Raw genomic sequence first — 22,293 nt, 5'->3', positions numbered from 1 at the left:
CCGGGGTTGAAGCCGGTTACACATATTATTCGATTTAACGAGCGAATAAATGATGCGAAAAAGATTGAGGAGAAGGCAATCTGGACGATACTATTCATTCTGAATCACGATAACTTGAAAATCAAGCGACCCTTCGATTTTATTCAACGCGATGTATTGTAGCTCGATGTTTGTATATGAATGAAAATCTAGAGTGGGTTTCGTAAATAAGAACGATACGTTCTATATACAATTTTTCTCTCACACATATACACACAGAAATACACCCCTTAACTTCGAAAGTCCCTGCGAATAAATGAGAGTTTCAGTCACACACATAGGAATGTCGATTCAAGATGAATGGGATAGCAAGGGAGGGAGAGAGAGAGAAAAAAAGAGAGATACAATCGCGGAAAACAACTTAAAGAGAGAAGAGAGAAAAATTGCCAAGTCTCGAAAGAGAAATTGTGTCGGAGGAATAAGGTCCTGGAGCGAGCGACACCAGCAAGTATGTACATACTCGCAGAATTGCGGGGCACAGCTGTTTAGTAAAAGGGACAAATGTCAGAGACGGGGTGAAGATTTACAGGAAGAAGGAGAGACCGCGTAGATAAAGCGAGCATAAGCGTTGAATTCAGCACGTATATCATATGGGGAAAGCAGCAGCGGGGGGGAAAGCGAGAGAGGAAGACAGATTCGCACGCGGTTTCGGAGGGCTGCCGGCGAATATTGATCCCCGACGGAGGCGCGGGTATGAAAGCTGGGTCTGGGGAAACCCACGGGTCCGAGATCACGCTCCGCATGCCCTTTACGCCATCCGTTATAGCGTTCGTTAGCGTTGGCGAGCGAAATTCGAAGCGCCGCCGCAGAGCACGGAAAATGGTGGAACAGCATCGGTATTATACGCGCCTTGTATGCGTAATACAAATCGTCCGTCATAATTATTATTGACGGCCGCGGTAGACACTCGTCTAGTCTGCACCGACCCCCGTAAAACACGCAATCCCTGTGCGCGATGTTACCGTTAACCTAATTACGCGCGCGGTATACGCGGTGTTCCCGAGGGAGATTCAGTTTTGCGCAGAAACTTGGATATCCGTGGAAAATAAAGTTAATATTCGCAAGACGCAAACTCTCTCGCTAAATAGCCAAGACATGGCCGAGTTGTTGTGGAACTTGGAAGCTTACTCGAGGTTTAAACCAATTTTCGATCATACGTTTGCCTATAAATGTAAGTTGCGAAGTATTTACTAAGTATCGCGCTTCTTTCGCGTTATTTACACGTTTTGCAATCTTGTTTGAAAATGAAAATTGCGTGTTCCGCGAGACATTTAATATACAGAATAAATATACAGAATTTTTTAATTGTTATTCCTCTGCAGCACTTGATTACTTTTAAATACTACTTCGATTCTGTGATATTACGCAATCCTATGTCACAAACTGACATTTTTTTTAAATACACATCTATTTCCACTTGCAGATATATTATTTTATCGTCTATTATTTTCGAAATGCACACATTGCATTTTGCGATAACGATTCTATTAGTACCGGATCACTAAAAATCATTTTCCAATAGAATTTTTAGAAACTCGAGGACAGTTAGAAAGTTCAATTTTCTGATGCGATTCGGTTATCACGACAAAAGGAAAAACAACATATCGTCAGAGTTGCTCGAGCTTTGAACTTCGCTGAATCGAGAACAGCTCCATAGTATATGCCAATGAAAGATGTAATTTTGTGGAAAGAAAGGAAGTACCTCGATCACGCTCGCCCCGGAGGATATTTCTTATAGAACTTCCGTTCTCTCGAATGTTAAAACTTACGAGGAAAGTTTAACGAACGCTGTAGAAAAAATTATTCTTCGTTAGACGGAATATTAGTTGGTCGCAAATACTTCTTCTTTTATTACCTCGGGCAAGTCGGCACAAAGGCAACAGAAATTGTGTTTGCTCTGTATCTACATCTGTATCTGATAAAATAGTAACAAATAATCTTTTGTGAATATAAAGAGAGTACACAATGCCAACAATTGCTTCTCGAGGCAAATAGAAATTACATTCGAGGTTCAATGCTCGGATGTTATTGCTCGGAGCATCGGGGGAACATATCTCTACCTGCCAGAACCTGGCTTTTTCAATTTATCGACAATACACGCGCCAACATCCGTACAGAATCGAATTCCATTTCATAGTCGGTTGTCGGCGCTCCTTCGGAAACCGTGATTCGTTTTGCACTTCTCAGCGGGTTGCAAAGTGAGTCATTTTTCCCACGTAACGTCAAGAAGGTACTTCCTCGGAGATCACCTCTTCGGAGAACAAACGATTTCGCCGAATGAGTCCGGCAGGAATACGAGAGAGCATCATCTGGAACGCCCGGGGCGACCATTCTTTTCGCGAAAATTTAGAAATATCGCTCAATCGTGCAAAATATTGCTCGCGACGTGATAAAAAAAATATCTCTCTATATTTTTATATCTCCCGAATTTATCTTCGTAAAATGCTTAACCTCGCGTATCGAAATTCTCCGCAGAGCTCACAAACGAAATCCAATTCCATTTTGTCATAGATTCTTACCTACTCCTTGAGAAATAAACTCCCTCGTTGGGGAAGAAGAAGCCACGTAAATCCTCTTCTAATGGTCTCGGATGTATTTATGCGTCCGTGAGGGCGGCGATGACCGTTTTATCGGATTCCGAGTGAAACCAGGCGAGAAGTATTATGAAAACTTTAAAGCCACTCGAACCTTTTCATCGAAATCGTCGAGGAACGTCCAAGAATGAGGAGCAGCGCCGGAATCAGGAACTAAAATAATTTGAATTATCGAATCTCTCTTTCAGAAACATGGCCTTAATTAAAGAAACGCGAATATAGCCCCCAGAATATCCGACGCAATGCGATGATAAAAATACGCGGCAAGTTTCTCGCGAACAAGCCCGTAAATATCATTCGCGTAAAAGCCGACACTAGCTTAATTAGGATGCATAAACGACAATTCCAGCAAGATTACCGACGACACTCTCTAAATGTTATGGAACGCTAATGCTGTTGCGCCCGATGAGAGTCATTAAAATTTATAAACAAGTATAAATATCTCCCCGGATACACAAGATCGTCCGTTTTGCATCTTGTCGCTCAGGATTAATTATATTATTGATTCTTGCTGGGCCATCTTCGATAATTTCTGACTAATTATTTGTTTTTATACAATGATTCCATATTACTTGTATAAACTTTAAGCAAGAACTTTGAGCACAATGTCGATATACATATCTCGTATATCACAGTGAAACCACCGCGAGTTGTTTCCAAGACCATAATGCCTCTTCCACAATAGGGCGCGGTTTATCGGATGTACAAACTAAATTGCCGGATAACCACAATATATTGTACGAAAACGCATCTTGTAAATCTATCACGTGACAATACGAACGAGCCCGCGAACAATTAATGGAAGAAATATTTTGTAATCTCTATATTTATGCATAGAACTTTATATGCAATATATTCAAAAATTATGTATATATATATATTTATATATATAAATTAAATATATGTTATATATAAATAAATACTTACTAAATATATATATGTATAAATATATATATTATAACTTTTATTTGAAATTATAATTATTGTGCATTATTATGCAGAATCAATATGTTAATATCTTATTTCGATGAACAATTAAATTCATCTTGCGAAAGTCCGCTATGTTATTATAGATAGTGAATAGAGTATTGGTGAAATTTCCATTGGCTCGTTAAATATTGTACAGATGAACGATAACAAGCATGATTCATCTTGCTTGTTACATTTTCAATTATGCTAAATGATTCGTTGCATCGAGAGAGAGAGAGAGAGAGAGAGAGAGAGAGAGAGAGAGAGAGAGAGAGAGAGAGAGAGAGAGAGAGAGATTACGTTTCCATCATTATTATCATATTTTCAAAAGTAATTTATACGATGCTTTGTTAATTAAGAATTTACAAATAGCGATGACAATTTAAACACAATGTTTGCTTTGGCGAAATAATAATACGGATTAAATCTTTCATCTTAAAGCGAGATCGCCGGGCAGCTTTTGCCGCGCAAGAATGGTCTTACAACAATTAATGATACTAACAGCGAGAGAGAGAGACCTGTTGCTTGACGCTTCCTGATGAACTTTGCCTATGCGCGATGAATTATCTCGAAAAATTAACTTTTGCGACATCGCGTTTATAAATCTCGTTGTTGATCCTCTGCTGTCTGCGGAAAAATCATTTTCTCCCAGTCGAAAATAGGATTATCCAGTTTCTCTCGTATCCTATTTCCGCCATAACCGTTGACCTATATATATATATACTTCTTAAGGCTAGATAAAAAGATACGGAAGTAGAGATCCAAATAAAAACAACAGTATCGTTACGACCATCAGTAAAATAAAACTTTCGTTCGGGATAAAGTTGTAATAAAGAAACGCGCAATTTTTTCGTACATTGTTGAAATTAATTAGTGATATTACAATTATTTTAATTAGACTCTTATAACATCGCGATAATATAGATGATAAAATATATGTATACAAATGCTTTTGAATATAATCCGCAAACATTAAAGGGAGCGAATCTATCTCTTTTTCTTTTTTACAATCTCGAAATTATGAAAGAAAAATTTATATTTTCCTATAGAAATCTCGAGAGAGAAACTGCATTAATTAAAAAGCATCTTAACTGTGTTGCAATGAAATTGAAAATTAAAATTTATAGTGCATTAAGCAGCATACATATATCGAGATACCATGTAAGTGGCAACTTTCAAAACTTCGGCAACAATATCTTCAAGTAATTATACGAAACAATTTTTTAAAAATCTTATTCTCTCCCCCTCCTCTCTCTCTCTCTCTCGCTCTCCTTATTTCTTTCTCCTTTCCTCTTTCGACCAGTTTCACGCGGATATTTCAAAGGAAAACTTTCTTCCATAAACACGTGCACACATAAGAAAATCTCTGACGGGGTAAACTGCTGAATACCGCAAGGTTGTCCTATTTTTCGTGGTACGTAACGCGTTGTGAGAATTAATCTCGGCCCCTTTTAACAAGATTACGGTCTTTCACACCACCCAGAAGCGGTTGGGCGAAGGTTTTTCTCTAACGAGATGTTTCACCTGGCTAAAAGTATTTTAGCATATTATTTTCCATCGTGGCTCGTGCCACGTGGACGCGCGATATAAGCATGCACTTCTATAAATCATCCTAAAATATTACTTACGATATGCATTACGAAAGGATAAATAAATCATTACGTTTTAAAGAGCATATATAAACTTCTAGTTTCTATGTAAAAAGCATTTTATGTAAAAAAGAAGAGCGCTGGGGTTTTTCGTGAGAGATTTATGAGATAAGGCAAATTCGAAACAAAATATTAGACGCTCAAAAAATTTTTAAATTTTTTCACGAACCAATGAACATTCTTTCTGCAAAGTATAATAAAGTATAATAAATTATATCTCTCTTGCCGCGTTAGCTGGCGTTTTATCTACTTTATTTCTGCGGCCTCATCGAAATTCTTTTTAAAAACGAAAACCTCCATGAAGCTTTAAAAAATTCTTTAAATTTCGATCGCGCAAGAGAGTAATGTATTAATTTAATTCCCAAATTTGGATTAATTTTGCAAAGATATTCACTTCGATAAGAGAACAATCTTATAAATCTTATATATCTCAGAATGATTTTGCAAATCGATTCAACAGGCGTGATATTCGACATATTATCTGACTTGTTGCATCGAAATACTCGATTTCCGACAGACTTTCCGTTCTCCAATCCTCTGGACTTCCTCTTTTAATTGAATTAACTACGAGGCGGCTTAAGTTGGCTTAAAGTAAAATTTGAAACAGTCGAGATACGTTTAGAGAGATCCACATTATTACGGCGTCGCTTTTCTTTCACACATTTACAGAAATATGGAAATAAGAAAGAACCGAAGGAAAACGAGAAATGATTTTGCCGCCGTTGACTAGTATCGAACGATACTTATCGTGTCAGTAATGACCGCCTTGTGACATGAAAAATATAAAGCTCACGCAAGAAGTGAACCGCCCTATACCGCATGAATGGTGAATCGTGCTATGACACGGATATACCACGATAAACATTCCAGTTGGTATATGGTAGAAGTAGATAGTAGATCGATAATCATTTGGCTTTACTGTGTTTACATGCCGTTAGTCGTCTGCAATCGGAAAGACGTAGACCGATGAGTATGGACAGGAATAAAAATAACTGGCACGTAAAAAAAAAACGCTGTATATCATCGACATCACGTAAATAACCATTGTGTGTTAATATAGCTATTAATTATATGATTAACAATGATAATTTTATACCCATCGGCATGGTGGTTCGTGGTTCAAAACACACAGCAAACACGGATGCGTTATAAGAGAGCGATATATTAAAACGGGACAATATAGAGTAACCTTGTTTTCTGTTTGCCGACACTCCAAGAGGCGCGCCGTAGGAAAATATTTGAAAGTAGGAGGAATCTTCCACGAGTTGAATCCTAGCAAAGTGTTATAACCGTTCGTTTCTTTTGTGATGCAATTCGTGAATGCCTATTTTGACCCAGGCAAAGAATCTGCCTGTGCGGTGTATCTGGATATACCGTCGCAATATCGTCGCGAGGATATTCTTTTCTGTGCGGTCTACGGTAGCTCGCTTAACCGGAAGAAAGCCGATAGGAAAGCTAGCAACACGTGAAACGTCGGAGCTGAATTTCGAGTATAAAATATGAAAAGAGCCACACGAATGATAAACGCCACGACTCGTCTGATATACGAGCGTAAATAATGAGTCACTCGCTGTTAAGATCTCGAGAACGAAATAATTCCTATATTAAAATTGAAGATTAAATATCGCCTGACATTTTAGATGCATTATATTAGCATAATTTTACTTTACAGTATTCGTCGATGCACTGAATAAATATTAATATTCTTAAATGGAGAAAAGTTAAAAAAAGTTTGGAAAACACATTATAAATTTTTCTTTTAACTGGATATATTATAATGGATATATTATATTTTTTTTTCTCTGAACTCTTTCTGGATATATTAAAATGGACATATTAAAATATTGTAATAAAATATAAGTAATATTATATCTTTATCGACGACATCACTTTTCATCAAAATAACAGACTCTTGCCACGTATCATAAAGTCAACAATTGTGTAATTAAAATTCTTCCTCTCTTAACGTTATGCATAATTCCTGCAAAATTAGGTTAACGACTTTCGAGATTATTTCAAACTAACTTTAAGCGACACGTTTTCTTATTATTACGGAACGATAGCAACTTAATTGCCAAATATAAAGAGCGGAATCTTATTACTGTATTATCGGAAGTAAATTGTAATAGTAGAGTTACATCGAGAGACTAGTATCGATATGCGTGCGAGATGGCAATAAAGGTGATAAAAGATGGACTCGTCGACAGTTTGTCGAGGATCTAGGATACAGATACGATCGATCGTAAGTTTTCAGGTCGTGATGGTTATTTTGATCATCCGGACTGATATCAGCGAGACTAATCCTACGGGGAGGACAACGGATAGAATCGCGCCCGGGCGTTAGATCAATAAGCTCGACGAGGTGTGACAAAAGCACTGCTTTTTAAATCTTTTATTTTCATAAATTATACGGTCAATCTATTCTATCACATCACGCGATGTAATATTTAAGTGACACAGTATGACGTGATTTTCGGATTTATTTCGTAATAGAATCTTTTACTTGTTCAACGCTTTCAAGTTTAGATTGACAAGGACATAATGAGGCGCAATTAGATAGAAATCTTAATAACAACGCATAAACATATAAATCATATTATAATATTATATTTTAATAATATTATTTTTGTTTATATTATATACAATACCTGCAAATTTCTTTGCCGTGTGGATGTAAGCAAATGCCTAAACATATTTCTGACTTTATTATCTCGATCTTATGACATCTTCGAGATTTATTGAGAGAGCATCATGGAAACTGTATCGGCGTGGATTTTGGTACTCGGTTGTCTTTGTACCGAGCCATACGGGTTGGCTTTTCGTATTTTGCAGATAACAACGGCGGCATGAACGTGCCGAGACTGGTTACAAAGTGCCATTTGCAGAGTATCGCGCGATCTAAAGTCTTCAAGGTCGCGCCTCGACTTCCAAGCTTTGTGTACGCGGTGTAGCTTGTAGAACGGAACCCTGAAGAGAGACACTCGATACATGTAGACGTAAAGGTGATCAAGATAACCGTAGAACATAGTTAGACTTTGTGTGAGATGTGAAAATTCGAAACGAATCAACATGGAGATTATCACGGAACGCAACGCAACGACCAAAAATTCGACTACATCAATGGCCTCCACGAGGTTCGCCAAGCTGCAATTCATGTTCCTTCTTGGTCCACAAGAGGGGATGTGACTTGATTTAGAAGCGAACCTCGTACGATGAATCGCCTCAGGGATCATCAGATAGAAACGTAGGCGCATAAAAAAAATTAAATTAAAAAGGAAACAATAAAAAGCACTTACGACGCGTAGTGCATCCGACAAAGCTAGAAAATGGATTCAACGAAATTAGGCGGTCCAGCGCCGACTAGTCCGAGGGCTCACTCGCCAGTTCTGCCGAGCTACGCCACATCCGACGAAGGAAACATCGATTACATCATAGGTGATTACATGGAGAGACTGGGCACGAGATTGAATATCCTCGAGACCGAGCTGAAGTACGCGTGGAGAGCGTTGGATCTTCTTAGTCAGGAATACATCAAGATGTGGGAGAGACTGGAAAAGCTGGAGGGTCTGCTGTACGAGCAGCAAACTGTAATCAGCCAATTGATCGAGTTTTACACCAGTGGTGGCGCTCACGACAATGTAAACATAATCGAGGAAACTTTGGCTAATCAGCAGGGATCGGTGGGTGAATTGGACGCGATCGCAAAGAGCTTAAGTGCGGCGATAGATATTGAAGAAACCACCGTGTTGCGAGAGAAACTGACTCAACAGGAGCTAGCAAGGATGCATGGACTCACGCAGGACAGTGCAACAGCTGCGACTGTAGTCACCGATATGCACAGAAATGTCAGAAATCTCGATACCTTGGAGACTCTCGAGGAAGAGGGCAACATACCCGATGAGGCATTCTACAGAAGTCTAAACAATGCCTATAGGGAAGATTTGATTTGCGGCGACACATCGAGACCGACGTCGCAGCTAGGTATGATTTGGGAGGAAGCTGAAGACGAAGATATAAATGGCAAGAAGGAAGTAGAGCCTAGCATTTTCGATAAGGCTATTTCAAAGGAGAAAGAACTAGAAGAGCTGTCTAGCCAACCGACCAAGGAAGAAGTACAAACTTCCATAATGAAGAAGCAAGACGAAGCAGACGAGGATGAAGGCGAAGTGTTCAGCGCGGCCGATTACAAGAGCTACAGGGGAAACACACCGTGCGTCAGTGAGCAAGATCTCGCTCAGCTTTCTAGACTCAGTTCTCTCGATCAGGTGGCATTAGAGAAATTACATGAGATAGACAGATTAACCAGTAAGCTGCAGAAGGACTCGCAGAATCTGATAGAATTGCAATCGAGATTGTTAGATTCGCCGAAACGAAACCAGTATTCGTCCGAGGCCGAGGCGAAATTGGCCGAGGAGGCAAGTAGTATAGACGAACAATTGAGAAAAATCTACGCAGAGACCGACGTCGACAGTTGGACCTTCTCCAAAAGTCCCGGTTCTACCGGCGGCAGATCAATCTCCAGAGTCAGTACCGATAGCGGACTGGCTACTGACGGCGACTTTACAACGAGATCTATATCGCCAAGACTGGCTTCTACGTCCAGGAGCAATTTAGACTCCATTTCGACTACCTATACTCCGCCTAGATTAGGTTATACGTCGGCAATTCTGGAAAAGAGTCCGGAGCCCGTGATTCAGTTGCCGATCGACGTCGGTAGTTTCGCGAAAGGATACGCAGAGAACAAGGAACTAACGGATCTGATGGCTGAAAGTTTTGCGACGGCTGTCACTTGCGCTTCGCCCAATATTTATAGCACGACCACGGAGAAGGTGGCGTCGCCCACTTTATCGGCCAGCAGCGTGCAGAGTGTTCACAGCGTTCAAGGTCTTCGCACCAGACAAGATGGCTATTTCGGTAGCGCAGCCCGACTTAATCTCGAATTTCAAGAGAGCCGGACTCCACCTAGTCCGTCGCCAAGCTCGCCACCTCCGCCGGCGCCGCGAGACACAACGGAATCATTCCTCATGCCTGGTGCGGATCAGAGAGAACCAGATGCGAAAAGGTCTCAGAGCCCGAGTTTCTTGCGAAACACGGAGAAGCTAGTCACCATGGAGCAAGGTCGTCTCAGTCCTCGTACTCCTCATTCGCCCAAGTCACCGAGAGTCTCACCGAAACATACAGTCAAATCCAGTAGCGCCGCTAATATAGTAACGGCGAAATCCGATTCCGGTTTATCCTCCATGAGTGGCTGGAGCAGCTTAGATAAATCGCCGAGTTCCCCGAAGAGCTCCATCGCTAAGATGTTGACTTCCTATTCGGTGGATCACACTCGTACGAGCAATCTCGTTCCCAGCACGCAGCCCGCCAGGACTTCCAGTCCGATACCGCCGCTTCCCGAGACGACCAACGCCGTCACCATCACGCAAGAACCTCTCTACGATACTCCTGAAGGTAGAGATGCTTTCGCGAACACCTTGACGAGCACGGCCAGCCATCTTCCTTATACAACAACGATGAATCACTTGGTGTACACGACTGCCAGCAAGTCGCCGGCGAAAGAAGATTATACATTTGTACCACCGCCAGCTCCGGATGCGACTACTACCTGTCAGAGTCCCAAGAAACGCAGTCGTCAGCAGAGTCTTCAGCACGCTTATGCCTCGATGCCATCCGACACAGTAACAGATTATGTCTACAGATCGGAACAACCAGCCATTTACTCCGTGGCTGGCAGTAATCGGCAGCAAGCTATTACGAGCGTGTACACTAGCGGTTCCGGCTCGTACGGGCCCAAGACTACTACCTCGGCTTACTATTCTTCTGACTCGTTGGAGCAATATAACAACTACCAGGACAATTACGGCGCTCTTCAATACGCAGATACGACGAGCGCTATGACTGTTCACGTAAAGAAGCCGTTGCGTGGAAATTCGTTCACGGACGGCATGACGAATCACGAAGGATACAAGGCGGCGATGTATCGCACGATGTTCCCTACCGGCAACATTACCGATGCGCTTTCATACTATCCGACCAGCGCGACTAATTTGCCGCGAACGGAAACCAATGAGAGCACGTCGTGGCTGAACTCGATGGAGGAACAGATACCTCACGACTCGACGTCTTCCAGCATTAGATCCTTGACCTCCGACGGCAGCTACTCTCAGAGCCCGTATACGGACCGTAGGTATCCTCAACCACCGGCCTATCAACATTCGGCATATCAGCAGCATCATACTTACGCGAATCAAAATTATCCGCAAGCTTATCAACAACAGTATCAACCGTACAGCCAACGTCTGAGCAGTGCTGAGAGCGCGCAGCTCGCGGATGGTTATCAAAGACAATGGCAGAGAGAACATCAGTATATTCAAGATCACGAAAACGGAAGGATATCCATAGAACAACAGCAGACGCAGCAGAGTGAATATTACGACGCCTCGAATGTGATTGTCTCGCAATCCGGATACATCAGCATCGCCTCGAATCTAAAAGATCACGAGGTCGACAACAGCAAGCTGTCAAAAAAGATTAGAAGAGGCTCTTCGCTGAAGAATGCAATGAGCTCCATGAGTAATTGGCTACCTGATTTGCATCTCAGTAAACGTCACAGGAGTCAATCATTACCAGGTGGAGTCAGAAGAGAAGATTTAGACATGCCTCAAGATGGTCAACAGAGGCTGCCCGCCGAGATGGTAGGTAGAGGCCGGGGCAGAGGTCAGACTGCCAGGAAAAAGAAAAAGCACACTCTAGTTTCCACCGTCTCCGGTATTCTTCAAAAAGCGAAACGTCGCAGCCACCAGTCACAGTCTTTATCCGATCCGGAACAATCCGAAACCGAATGGAGCAGCGGTAGACAGAGCGGTTTGTCAGAGGACGAAGATAGCGTCATATCCGACATCGTACAAGAACCGCCTTTCTTCGCCAAGGTAAAAACTACGAGCATGAAGAGAAAACAGCCGCCACCGCAGCAGATAATGGCACAACAGCAACAGATAATGGCACAACAACAGATGATTGCGCAACAACAGATTCAAACGCAACAAAAAGATTACATACAGCAGCAGCAGCAGGCGTTTCAGCAGCAGCAGATGCTTCAGCAGCAGCAGATGTTTCAGCAGCAGCAGATGCTTCAACAGCAGCAAGCTATTCAGCAGCAGCAAGCGCTGCAGCAGCAGCAGACGCTCCAGCAGCAGCAGCAAGCGCTTCAACAACAAATTCAAGAGCATCAAGAACAATTACATCAACAAGTTCTTCAGGATACGTGGACCACGGAGGAGCAGAAAAAACCCGAGATTAATGAGCACGACATAAACGAACAGTCGGGCATGTTCGAAGAGGAAACTTCGGGAAAGAGTACAGGCTCGGGATCCGGTGGATCATCGATCTTCCAAACAGTCGGCGACATTAAGAGATCGACGGGCAGCTCGGACGAGGCGCCTAACGAGAAAGCGCCGAAATTACCTCCGGTCACTCTGATTGGTGGATCAAGCATGGAATTCGCCGTATCTCGAGCGCTCGGCAAGTATCGTCAACGTCAATCATCGACAGTATCTGATGAGCAACCAATGAGCGAAGAGATTAATAACGAAAAGAAGACTATGGAGGAAAGTCCGGCGCAAACTCTGGAGACGAGCTTCGAATATCCGGAGGATGTGTCGGAGAAGAGCGAGAAATCAAGTAACGCGAAATTGCCGGAACTTGTTACCAGTCTGTCGGAGGAAGCTCCGCCATCGGAGGGTAGCCCGTCAGCGTCTAGCATGAGAGGATATAGTACTACGGGAGGTACACGGTTTCTACCGCGCCACCAACAGTCTTTGGAAATTCCTTGGACTGGTTCGCGGCCGGGAGAACCCGACGAGGATAATCGCAGTACGCATTCGTATAGGAGCACATCGAGAGTGTCCTCGAGGCGGCAAAGCACCGAGGACTCGATCGATTCCGAAGACGAATGGTATTGTTACGAACTGAGAAAACTTGAGGAGCTGGAGAGGCAGTCTGAAATGGAGATGACCGAAGCGCTGATCGAGGAACCTGAAGACGAACCTTTCCAACCGGACGAGACAGTGAAAGAAAAGATGTCGTTTGTGCTGAAAGAGCTCAAACTCAAAGCCGTAACAAAGCCAAAGGGTCAGAGGAAGGAGGAGAGGGAAGAACCACGAACTGCTAGAATGAACGGTACCGTCATCAAGGAGCATCGCCTCGACGAGAGCGATAGCAGATATCGCGACGAGAAACCTATTCCGAAGCGAAAGTCGGCGGAAAGCGTGGAGGCGGTATTCGCCAGGGTGACCGATTATCATACATGGGCGCACGAGCTAGAGGAGAAGACCAAGAAGGAAAAGCCTCCACCATCCACGGAGGAAGGTTCATCCGGCGAGACATCCGGTCCAGACAGTCCAGGACAATCGATGGACGAGGAAGAGGAAGAGGAGCTGCCAAAGGACCTCGAAGAACAGCAGTCGCGACGAAGTTCCAACGGTTCGACGCTGCGTCACAGCGAGAAGATGCCGCAGGGCTCGGATTCCCTATCCCGCGAGGGTAGCGTAAGTGTACCACCTAGCGAAGTGTCGGTCAGCATCCCGGGAGCTTGGGATTCTGAAAGCACTGTCCTTGAAGGCCTCGAGCGCGACGGAGCCGGTAGCGCCGAGACGGCTACCACGGCGACCTTGAGTCTACCGAAGATCAAGATCGACTCCTCGTCCTGCGGAAGCTCGGACACGACATTGAAGGAGGGCCAGGTGAGTCCTGGCCCGCCCGGGTCCAAGTGGAAGCTGCTCAAGGCCTTGAAGGAACGTAAGGCCGAGGAGAAGCTCAAGGAGGTCGAAGAGGCCTCGAAGGAAAACGCTATCTCGCAGGGACCCACGGCAGTGAGTATCATGATCAAGTGAGGACACGAAAACCTCTGTAAAGCGTACTCGAGATTCGGAGGTTGGGTAAAATTGTGAATTCATATTTTTACTTCTCTTACTCTTTTCGCGCGTTATTTTTGCCGTCGGCATCGATATTTCATCGAGCGCGATGCTCCGATATTGATATTCAATCACTGTCAAGTCCGAATTCGTATTTTATTTCACCGATGATATACTCGCGCGCGCCAAAAAAAAAAAGAGTTTTTCAACCTATAATATCTTTAGCGCCTCGACCGATTTGATGATTGACGTACATTCTCGACGAATTCTTCTCGCTTCGTGCTTCGAATTCATTATGGAGCACGTATATTTCGAGTGTCGAGTGCGCTGATACGTCGACCAACTGTAAAGCGGACGAGATACTGCGCAATTAAAAGAATATTTGGCGTTAAGATTTAAGATTGTGTCACCAAGTGACACGTATACACAGTCAATATGGTGCGCGACACCAAAAAGGAAGTCAAGCTTTGCTATCGAGAGGGCAACGATGGTTTTGTTCACTCGCCCTCTTGTTCACCGAGGTTGTTAGAGAGGCGCATAGCCTCTGAAATGGTTGTACGAGACATATACGTTACAAACGGTACTAGTCAATTTAAGTGTAACACCACTAACGCTTGGCCAAGCAATATTTCTAAGAGACGAAGGGACGTCGCTTCGATGGCAATCGATTTTATCGTTTGATTGACAATGATCGATCCTCGCGATCCAACGCGGCCACCGAGAAGCTCATTTAATAAGCATTTTAGACGTAATATTATATAGATGGTGCTTTTTATTCGTAGATATACGCTTTAAGGTAGTAACTATTATTGTTAGAATCTGCTGCTGTGTGTCTGCGCGACGTGGAAAAGTGTTGTGAAAATATGCCATTGTGTTGTTCATAAAAAAAATAGATCTTATGTCATCAAATATTATTTTATCTTCATTATTTTATTTTATTTCTTTTTTTTTTAATTTTTCTCGCATGTCTCTCAATGTCAAGAGAATTATATATTACAAATTACAATTACATCATTGTTCGCACTTTCAAGAATTACCTGAAAATCACAAAGGGCATAACGACAAGTCACATTATAGAGATAAGAACGTACGTCGCGCAGACACGCGCGGAAACTCGCATTTCGTAAAACATCGAAATCCACATCGCTCCTCCAAACGTCTGTAAAGAAACACTGAAAATACTCGCGGATCGCGCTGAGAATGAAGAAAATGGATACGTGTGTGTGTGTGAGAATGAATGTGTGTATGTGTGGAAACGATCCGGAGTAGAAATTGCGCCAGTAAATGGCTCGACCGTTTCCGGTCTACACGCCGGGATCTACAAAGAAACTACATCGCAGAGCAAAACGCGCGTGATACGTACTTTGAAGAAGTAGCGTCACGAGCATCGCGAAAAGCAGAAAATGGGTTTTTAGAGGCGCGGCTATTAGCGCGACGAGTTTGTTTGTTGTTTGACGAGTCGGAGAGAAACGCGGAGAAAATTTAACGGCACTTAACCGCCGGTGTAAATGTACATTTCGCGTGATTCGTGCAAACAATAAACATGCGGTATGTATAGGGAAGATGGTATTTCTTAAAGCGGTATTCATGTACCTTGAATCCTATATTCAAGATCGTCTTTAAAAAAAAACGCTCTTAGGATGCTATATAAATGTATAATTGCGACGTATAAGATGATCTCAAGCCTTAAGTCTCAAGATGTAAATTATATAACATCTTAAGACTCTCTCCGGTTAAAGCGATCTCGAATATACATATGTAAGAATGTGAACCGCTCTTAGTTCCTGACATAATAGGATATCGACGAGCACCTTCATCCACCATTGTTACGCTCGCACATTCACTCATACAAATATTGACATATATAGAAAACAAGTGTTTGCAATTTTGCAAGATTTCCTATTTCAACCTATTTGACGATTGATCCGAATCACTTTTACTCGAGACATTTCCGAATCGATTAAGTATAGGGCAGGGGCTATATATCGCTCGTGATCGGTTAACCGTCGTAAATACATCCATATACATACAAGGACTTCCAAAATCGACGGCGCTTATCGTTGTCCCGATATTAACGCCATCCAGGGAAACTCGCACTCGTTGGAGCGATACATTTCGCAATATATATTCCATTCAATCGTGCGTGAAGGTGGAAAAATCGATACCTCGCGTCGTAATCCGCGCCGTCACACGAGAGACAGTATTACGCCGACAATATCTCCGCAGCTTGTACTCTTGTTACATTTTCTACACGCTCCCTTGCGAAGCGAAATAACATCGGGGATTTTATCTCGTAGATTTCCTTCCGAGAGACAGGAGCATCTCCTAGAAAAGAAAAAAAAAATCGACAAATCCCTCCGATAATCTTCGTGCTGACCGCTGCAGATACATATACATACATACTTATATCCGTAGAATTTTACGCGAAAATGCACGTGTCACGCCGGAGAAAGTTGGCCGTACAAGTACGGTGCGTGCGCAAAATTTTTCTAACTGTCATCGTACATTACAGTGCAGCTGGTATAAGGTGAAAAGCGACAAGACTAATGATCGTTAATATGTACGTCGTGTAGTAATAATTAGTATACATTATACCGTAGTAGCATAATAGAACTATATCGTGACCATAGGTAATTAAAATGTCATTTATATGCATCGAACTCGTGATGATTTATGAGAGTTTCGAATTCGTATTATATGCGTTACACGTGCAAGCCATATATAATAGTCAGTTATTAATAATTTTAATACCAAAATATTTCTCTTTCTCTCTTTATGGAAATTATATATTTAATTTCTATTTTATTTACGTGTTCCCTCCACACAAACGAGAGAGTGAATTAAAGGTGTATGTAAATGACATAGCAAGTATTACAACCAATTGTGGATAGCTTGCATCTTAAACATTTTTCCTTGTTCTTGTTAACAGACGTGCATATACTATTTCATATATATGATCGATCGCATTGCGTATATCGACAACCATTCGACCTGCATAAAGACCCAGGTAGTGATCGAATGAATAAACTATACGAATACGCGTGCGAGAGACACATATACCACACATAAACATTCACGTCCGATACATATGCTTCCGTATCTAAAGATTTACAGCCGTATTATAGTATACTGTACTTAAGCTAATATTATTCTGCGTAATTCGGTGTTAGAATTAGGTGACTGGGACAGTACCTGGCATTTTGAAGAATGTGTAGAGACGCTGATTTCGATACTGGCATATTCATTAAGAGACTACAGAAGAAAGCTAAGAAAAAAAGAAAGCCGTCTATATAACCGCGTATAAAAGCAGATGTGAAAATGTATATCGCGGTCAAAGTTTTACAGTGAAAAAAGCTCGTAAAAAGTTCACAGAGTTCGGGTTACCATAAAAACTTCTAATAAACTAGCGAGAATTATTTTCGGATACTAGAGAACTTTATGTAACAAAGTTTCACTTGTCAGAAGAGTCACAAATCTTAGACGTTATTTCTTAAAGCGGATAGGATCAACAAAGTACCGAAACCGGCGTCGCCAGTAAAAAGAGTCAATAATAATGGAAAATGACAAGATTTTGGAAGCGCTGTCCTAATAAGAAAGAACGAGGAAGGGACATTAGGGGAGGAGAAATATCTCTGATATAATTTCTTTCGAAATTATATGTCGTCGAACCTTGCGCATTCGTAACGATAAAAATAAAAGGACGAACAATCTTTGCAATTGCATCCAAAGTTTCACTTTCGCTTGTTTTAGAATGATTTTCAAAATCTGAGTGTATGAGCTGTAAATGTAAAATTTTCTTTAAATTCGCACGTAGTATCTTCTAAAAAAAAGGTAACTTCACATTTCTTAAAAATTGACGCTAAAGGAAAGATTTCACATTCGCGATAATTGCAATTACATTTTCCGTGATTAGAGACCAATTATAATTAAGCCGCACTGCGCAATAAAGAAACACTTTGCCGTTTCTTTTGCATATATTAAAATATATTAAAATTTTTTATGTTAATTCATTTACAATTCACGGTTCGATTATTTCAACGGCGAACATTTTTAACGAGGCAGTAAAACCAAACGCGGGTTCCGCCTTTTACCGGCAACTTGAAGGAAAAGTGTCGTGCCTGTTAATTACGACATCGAGTTTTAAAATAAAAAAGAACTAGCAAAGCACGCATGCTCTTTTTATATAGTATCGTAACTTTGTTACAGATATACCGCGCGCGACTGCACATTCGAAAGAGATTCACTTTAAATGACCACTTAATAATTTGTCAACTCTATGTGTCGGAAAAAAAACATTACGATTCACTTATGCCATCTTCAATTATACTATATACGGACAAAACGTTATTTCCCATAATGTACGGATGACTCTATCCTCCTTCCTATTATGCAGCTTCCTTAATCATCCTCGGCTTTATCAACGACGAGAGAGAATGACAGACTGTTAATTAATGGTTACTGATGATACACGCGCGTTAACAGGGCGTTGTCGTACAGGTTGTCACGAAATAACGTAAAACTTTAGCAAGGGTGGTACCATGTAAATATAGCATTCTTTTTTTCGCCCGTTTAATTTCACGACCGCTCTTCCTCCCGTAAATTTGCTGCAAGTTGTAATTAATTAATTAAATAGTTTATACGGGACGAATAGTCAACAGTTCCTGTCGCGTATATAGTTTTGCAATTTATTTTTCCGCTCGCTCGCCTCACAAGTCACTCATTAAAATTTGCAATTATTCCGCGACGTATTCCGCGTCGACAAATATTCAATAGAATTCTCATTACGTTTCATTAATATCTAATTCGAGCTTCCATAAATTGGAAACAGCTCGAGACTCGAGAGAAAGCATATAAAACTTTGTTGCAAAAAAAGCGCGAGAAGGGGAAAGAAAAAAAAAAAAGAAGCAGAGGAAGCATTCAAGAAGCGAGAGTGAAACACTTTTTAATTGGATGATTCGATCGATACAAGGGATTTTAATTGGACGAGCAGAGCGAGTCTTCCGGGACGAGCGACTGGCTTCTCGAATCTGTTCTGTGAATCGCCTTCGAGATAATCGAACGATTTGACTGACGTGACACACAGTCGGCCCGCGGATTCGTGTGCTCGCACATATATATAAGTCAATTGCCGCGAATTATCTTCCCTCCCTCCCAGCGTTGTTGATGAGGACTGACCGATTGAATTTCGTCGAGTTTCCGTCAGTCGAATTACATGAGTTCTCCGAAGGATCGAGGGCGATACGAGGCCAATATACGACCAGACCAATTCTCTACCGTTTCTCACTTTTATATGAGCGTAATGCGAAAGGAGCGAGTTAAGTACTACATACTATAAATGCCTATAGTATAATTGTCATTAATAACTGTATATGTATACTGTCGTGGTATCACTATAAGTGTCTGACACACGCTCGTACGTAATCGTCTTCTCGTCGAGTTTTATTGCTCGAACGGTGGTACGCCAGGCCAATTTTTTCTTGGCTCTCTCTTACACACATAGAGTGTATCATTATAACAACATTTTTCGTCATCAACACAAGCCACACGCACATAAATACTCATACATTCATTCACACGCATAATTCACGTGTGTATATATATACACATAAAGGTATATATCTACATATATATCACTTTAGCCTATGCGGTAGATTTGTGTCAATTAATACTATAACGAAATGTTTAGTCGTGTGTTTTTTCCGGAGGGAAAATGAAAAACATATAGTATATAAACTTTTTTGTGTGATAAATCGGGATAAGGATGGGGATAAAGATTTGTGATGGAAAATGAACGTAGCTCATAGCATCTCACACGCTCACATCTTTAAAAAAATATTATTTTCGGTGTTTCTTAATGTATAATAAAAGATATCACAGAAACACATTAAAAAATAATATCCAGTAAATATCCTTTGATGAAAATTCGAGATAGTGGAAAAATTAGTCGTCAGACGTGAATAATATTTAATAGAATCTCATATCAATAATCAATGGACGGAGAGAGAGTTATTTTTAAATATTATTTTTTCTCATCAGAATTCACGATACGAAATGTTATTCAATTCTTGTTTATTTTACTATGATTTTTTATACAATTGCTTTTCCATCAGCATTCCTCATATTTTCCTGTACTTTTTTCGCTGTGCAGTTGACAGCATAGATTAATTTTAATTGATTTGTCTGGCAATCCATAACCAGGCGCAAACTTGCCAGTTTTCGATATATCGACGCACGATTCGTTATATGTATAGAAGAACTGCCTGGGATATATATATATATATATATATATATATATAAAATAGAATGATCGATTATATAGATCCCTCTCCTTCCAATATTTCGCTTACGCGCGCGACACGTTCAATTTTAAGATAATTCTTTTAAAAACTGTCAGATAAGAATATGACGCGTATCTAAAAGTTCTTGAGCCGCGAAGTTAGACAACAATTTGATTATATCTCAGTAGAGTTTTATTTTATATTTAATGATGTACAAAAGTTTATGTTCGCAGCTACTCGTGAAACGTAACGAAGTTTGTCAAGATACAATTAAGATCTATTAACGGCTGTCTTTCACAGAAAAGCACTCCGATAACGAGCAAAAAATTTCGAGGATAACGGAGCGTTCGTTCTAAACAGTTTCCTTTGCGTAGGAGGAAAAGTTACGATGATAAATACGCAGTGTCGAGATAAAGTAAAAAATGGCGTGACATATGTCGGGGAGGTCGCATCTGGGTTGGTCTTGGAGAAAATAAATACGCGGCCCGTAAAGATGGTAATTTGGCGGAATATATTTCATAAATAGGGTGAAGAACGATGCCACGTACACATATATGTATATACTTATATACGAATAAAAGCGGCGAAGTATTCTTTTTCGTGCGCCCGAGGGAGAAAAGTATGGGAATGCTAAACAGATATAAATTGCGAGTGCAATTGAACGACATTAGCAAATATCCTGTTGACGTGTTTTAGCCTCGCCGCGATTTATTAAATATCTTCCCCCATTGTTGCGGGATCTGTAATAAGATCACGCGTAACTTTAGTGCATTCGCAGCATCTCCATAACTAGAAGTTACTGGAAGTCGACTTTGGTGCATTCAACTTAGTTAATCCATTAGTCACACCGAATGGGAACCTCAAGCCCTGATATACCGCGTAAGAGCCGCATTATTCAACGTATATGTCGAAAGGATTGAAACTATACGATACGGATTTCATGATATATCGTATACACACACCCCAGTTATGGGGTGAAATATATCGGATTCAGAAGGGTGCAATTTATTAAAAATGTCGATGAAAATTTACTTTTGTTCGATCAGTAATTAAATAACGATTCGTTTTATTGGAAATATATATAGACAGTTGCGACTTCGTCTGGGATTCAAGTCGCTCTCTCGAATTAATCGAGTCACACAGATTATTCCACACTCATTTCCCAACGACGCCTGGCTTACAATTAGTGAGGGAAATGATTAGAATCACGTCTGACGACTAATCGTATTATTCTCCATTTATTCGCCATCTTGCGATTCATTGTAAGCAACCATCCGTGAATGATTATCTCGAATCCTCGGTGATAACGTAAACGCGCTAAAATTACACGGAACATTAAACGTCTTTACACGTAAGAAATTTGTCGTACAAACACAAGAGCGATGTCTTTCGAACTGCAACGATTACGTCAGTATGATAGACGTAAACAAATTGTTAAACGTGAAAGAATCTCGAGATTCGTATGCATATAAAGCGATCCCTTCTAGGTTCTTCTCAACGTAAAATATTTATGTCTTATGTGTTCAGATATGGCGCCCTATTATACAGACACGCAAATAGGGTAGCAAATACATATCCCGTAATTAAGACTATCGATACTACACTAAAGGCGCTTACCGTTGCAAACGGATACGTACTGTGTATAATGATAATTTACGACGGGAGAATATGTATATCGAGAGTATTACTATACATTCGCGGAAACGGAAGTTGAAGATAAATCGCGGTGAGCTGTGGGATGATTAGGCGAACGTGGGATTAGGTTGCACCCTCACGCAAGTGTGGGGGTCTACAACTTGTCTGCTAGCACAATTATAGCACACATGCTACTATCATCACACATATACACAGT

General features: G+C 41.2%; 1 protein-coding gene across 5 annotated transcripts in view; it reads left to right on the top strand.

Moving 5' to 3' along the window:
- Unc-13 (protein unc13 homolog) overlaps positions 1 to 22,293 on the top strand; it is a 99,424-nt gene that overhangs the window by 25,207 nt on the left and 51,924 nt on the right. For all 5 annotated transcript variants that reach the window (XM_083052675.1, XM_083052674.1, XM_083052678.1 and 2 more), the window contains one exon: positions 8,084 to 14,121. In XM_083052675.1, the coding sequence (XP_082908801.1) occupies positions 8,578 to 14,121 (5,544 nt within the window). In that variant the 5' untranslated portion in view covers positions 8,084 to 8,577. The remainder of the gene's footprint in view (positions 1 to 8,083; positions 14,122 to 22,293) is intronic.

Source organism: Prenolepis imparis, unplaced genomic scaffold (genome assembly GCF_030444845.1).
Source record: "Prenolepis imparis isolate NDT839.2.m4 unplaced genomic scaffold, iyPreImpa1.0 SCAF_13, whole genome shotgun sequence".
NCBI lineage: Eukaryota > Metazoa > Arthropoda > Insecta > Hymenoptera > Formicidae > Prenolepis > Prenolepis imparis.
Note: the sequence above shows the minus strand (reverse complement) of the source record. Positions and strands in the feature narration are given on the sequence as shown.